The 3,795-nt window shown below is 33.4% G+C and overlaps 1 protein-coding gene across 1 annotated transcript; it reads left to right on the top strand.

Annotated features, from left to right (window-relative positions):
* Positions 1 to 932: 932 nt before the first annotated feature.
* LOC145274723 (uncharacterized) lies at positions 933 to 1,826 on the top strand. The gene has a single exon (XM_080127479.1). It carries the CDS (start codon positions 933 to 935, stop codon positions 1,824 to 1,826), a length of 894 nt encoding a protein of 297 aa, XP_079983605.1.
* The last annotated feature ends 1,969 nt before the right edge of the window (positions 1,827 to 3,795 follow it).

Genomic DNA, 3,795 nt, shown 5'->3' with positions numbered 1-3,795 from the left:
CATGCATAATTTTCATTTAATTATATCAAATAAACTTCAAGTTTATTTCAAATCAAATCGTGTTCCTTCACTTTTTTAAAATGTAATTTATAAGTAATTAAAGAACGCATTCTAATCTTTAAAATCTATAATACAACGAAATATTCAATTGCTTATAATATACTTAAACAAATAACTTGCGTTTTTTTAAATTATTTTTTTATTATTAATATTAGATGAGTTTCAGTATAAATCGTGTTCTTTCTTTATTTCTTTATTTTAATCCAATTTTGAAGTTTTGTAACGCTGTCTGTAAAAATTACTGTTCATTATTGACAGTCTAAGAGTTCCACATATCTTGCTTGTTGGGACCTCGGCGATGACGTCATTTTTTCAGCTGGCCGGCCATCTTTATAACGAAGGCCACGATATAACACAAAATTTTCACCGTTTCAGAAAAAGAGATCTCTTCCGGTTTTTTAGGCAATATCAAATTCGTGAATTTAGTATTTTCTTCTGTGCTCAATTTTTGGAGTAATAGTGTTATTTTTTTCTCACCCGACCACTTCTCGCATCGTTTTGTAAATATCGTTTCAAACCTACGATAATAGGCTGGAAAAGTGTCACCGTCGACCTAGACGAGAGTACCCAAAATGGCCGACCAGGACTGAGATATGACACTTGACCGGATGTAATGGAAGAAATATCTCATGTATTTAATTTAAGCCGTCGTTTCGTATCTTACAACATCGTATCTTACAACATATACAACAAATACTTTATTGTAACTTTTTCTTTAATCTTTAATAATTTATAAATATTTATATAAAATTATCAGAAAAAAGCCAAATTTGAAGCCAAAATTGAAAAAGAAACCAAGCTGTCAACCCTGATAGGCACTTGAATTTACTTTGGCAACACTGCTCTTCTCTCTACCGTATCGCTTGTAAAAAATGGCTACTTCTCCAAGAATGGAAATTCTCCTTAATTTTACCCAGGAGAAAGGATTACAGTATGCCCAAAGTAAACAGCTCGTGTCCACCCAGAAAATATGTGATTGTGGACATTCAATGTGTATCAGGCCATCTGCAGCGTTTAAACTAGACACAGTTTGTTGGAGATGCACTATGTGTGGTACAAGGATGTCGGTGCGGAAGGGCACCTTTTTCGAGAAGTCAAAGCTCCATATTCACACTATACTGCAAATTATGTTCGATTTTGTTTCACAGACACCTGTGACTACTTCCGCAAATTTCAGTGGGGTTTCTACGGGTGTCGCCATTCAATGGTTTGAGTATTGCAGAGATATATGCACGAGCAAGTTATTAAAAGATAAAAAAAAGTTGGGCGGAACGGGACACATAGTTGAAGTAGATGAAAGTTTACTTTTCAAACGCAAAAATAACGTTGGCAGAGTTAGTAGGCAAGAATGGGTAATAGGGTTTTATGACAGAACAGCGAAACTCGGTTTTTTGCGTCAAATACCCGACCGGACGGCCGTCACCCTAGAAGCGGCTATTTTAGAAAATGTGGAACCGGGGTCTACCATATTCACAGATGAATGGAGGAGTTATAGCAGGCTTACATCACTCGGTTACCAACACGGCACAGTAAATCACTCTGAACATTTCGTAGACCCCGTCACAGGTGTGTGTACGAACAGTATAGAGGGCTACTGGTCCCGTATTAAAAGAAAGGTTAAGCATGTGTCTGGATCGGTAGGTAACATGAAATGGTCACATGTGGACGAGGCCATGTATAGGGAAGCGTATGGTATGAAAACAGACACAGCAATAAGAAATTTTAATCTGTTCTTAACGCACGTAACAGAAAAATACCCTGTCTAAAAATATGAACAAAAACCTTCATTCGTTATGTTTTTTTTTCCCTTCATCTAGAGCCGATGAATTTTCCGTTTTTTTTTTATTTTTTTTTTTTTTTAAATTTTTTTTTTTACTTCGTTTTGTTTTGGTAAGGTAACATTTACCGTTAAAAAAAAATGCATATCTTATAAACGACTCATTTGCCGTAAATTTCAGCAGACGACGCCATGCAGGTAAGTTGCAAATTGTTTTTTTTCCCTTTTCTCTAATTTATTTATTTACGTTGTTTCCTTAATAAATTATTTCAGCTAGAGCCGTGTTGCCAAAGTACATTCAAGTGCCTATCAGGGTTGCCAGCTTGGCTTTTTTTTCAATTCTGATAATTTTATATAAATATTTATTAAATATAGATTATTAAAGAAAAAGTTACAATAAAGTATTTGTTGTATATGTTGTAAGATACGATGTTGTAAGATACGAAACGACGGCTTAAATTAAATACATGAGATATTTCTTCCATTACATCCGGTCACGTGTCATATCTCAGTCCTGGTCGGCCATTTTGGGTACTCTCGTCTAGGTCGACCTTCATTTGGGCTTTTTGTTGAGCGATTAAACTCTCAGTTAACGTTTTCGTCAACGTCGCTATTTGTTCGGCTGTCATTTTCTTTTTAAATGTATCAATAGCAAATTAACGTATACCACAGAGAAAAAAAATATTATTCAAAAACAAGATGCTTATTTTCACAGAAAATTGTCAACACATAGGAAAGTTCCGAAAAAAAAAAAATCACCGTTAAAATAACACTTGACAAAATTTCAAGAGACTCTTTTTCGTCTACTTCAGCAGACACACGTAAACTTCTTTTAAAAATTTTCTTTATTAAATAAACACAGATTCCTCAATATTGTTCATTTGTTGGTTTTTTATCGTATTAACCAAATACAAAAAACACGTCCGTTAATCATGAAGAAAGTCACAATTTACACACACACACACACACACACACACACACACACACATTATATAACGTCAACTCTTTGGGAGTTTAAAAAGAGAAAAACTCGTCAATAATATAAAAATTATTTTTTACTTGCGTAAATTTGTGGCAGACACCAGTCTTTCGCTTTCTCAGAAGCTTTTTCTTCAATTAAAAGTGAACTTTGTGAACAACAATTTTCAGAATGTTCTCGGTTACCACATTTTTTTTTTTAGATGAATTTACAGTTCGTATCTCATCTTCGTCACCAGTTGATATATCCCGCAGTGGGTGGCCTTAATAAAAGGATATTCAAGAAAGGTATTCCACCAGGGAAATGAATGGATAAAGAGGTTCTGAAGTAATAAAGAAATAGAGAAGTTTATTGAGAATATTTACAGAGACAGCATGTTACGTTTTTAAGTGTTCCCGCCCAGGGAAGGCTCTCGCAACCGGTGAGCGGTGATAACGTTCTTTCGATAAAATGTTCCGGCGGTGAATTGCTCATCTCGCCATAACAAATATAAAACTGGAGTATTACTATATTTTAACAAAAAATAATGTTTTTGACGTTCATTTGAAATATGTTAAATTCAGTGCAGACACTTGAAATATAATAATATATATTTTAAACAAGTCTTTTTCGTTTTTCCTTTCGAAATTATTAAGCCTAAATCGTAATGTTTCAAATTAAATAATAAACAAACGTTCATTTGAACGTAAAAAAACTGCCATTATTTTTTGCACCAACCTAATAGAAAAACAAATTAAAAAAGATAAAACAAATATGTTTAAATTCACTGCAGACACTTGAAATATAATAATATATATTTTAAACAAGTCTTTTTCGTTTTTCCTTTCGGAATTATTAAGCCTAAATCATAATGTTTCAAATTAAATAAACAAACGTTAATTTTCAATAACTATAACGAGCGTGTTTTGCGACGGTGAAATCTAAAATGTTTCCACCCCAAAAAAGTTCCTGAAATGAAAAAGTGATCTTTGGTCGTTAT

The sequence above is a fragment of the Euprymna scolopes genome, unplaced genomic scaffold (assembly GCF_053919585.1).
Source record: "Euprymna scolopes isolate OS-2025 unplaced genomic scaffold, ASM5391958v1 sca427, whole genome shotgun sequence".
Lineage (NCBI taxonomy): Eukaryota > Metazoa > Mollusca > Cephalopoda > Sepiida > Sepiolidae > Euprymna > Euprymna scolopes.
Note: the sequence above shows the minus strand (reverse complement) of the source record. Positions and strands in the feature narration are given on the sequence as shown.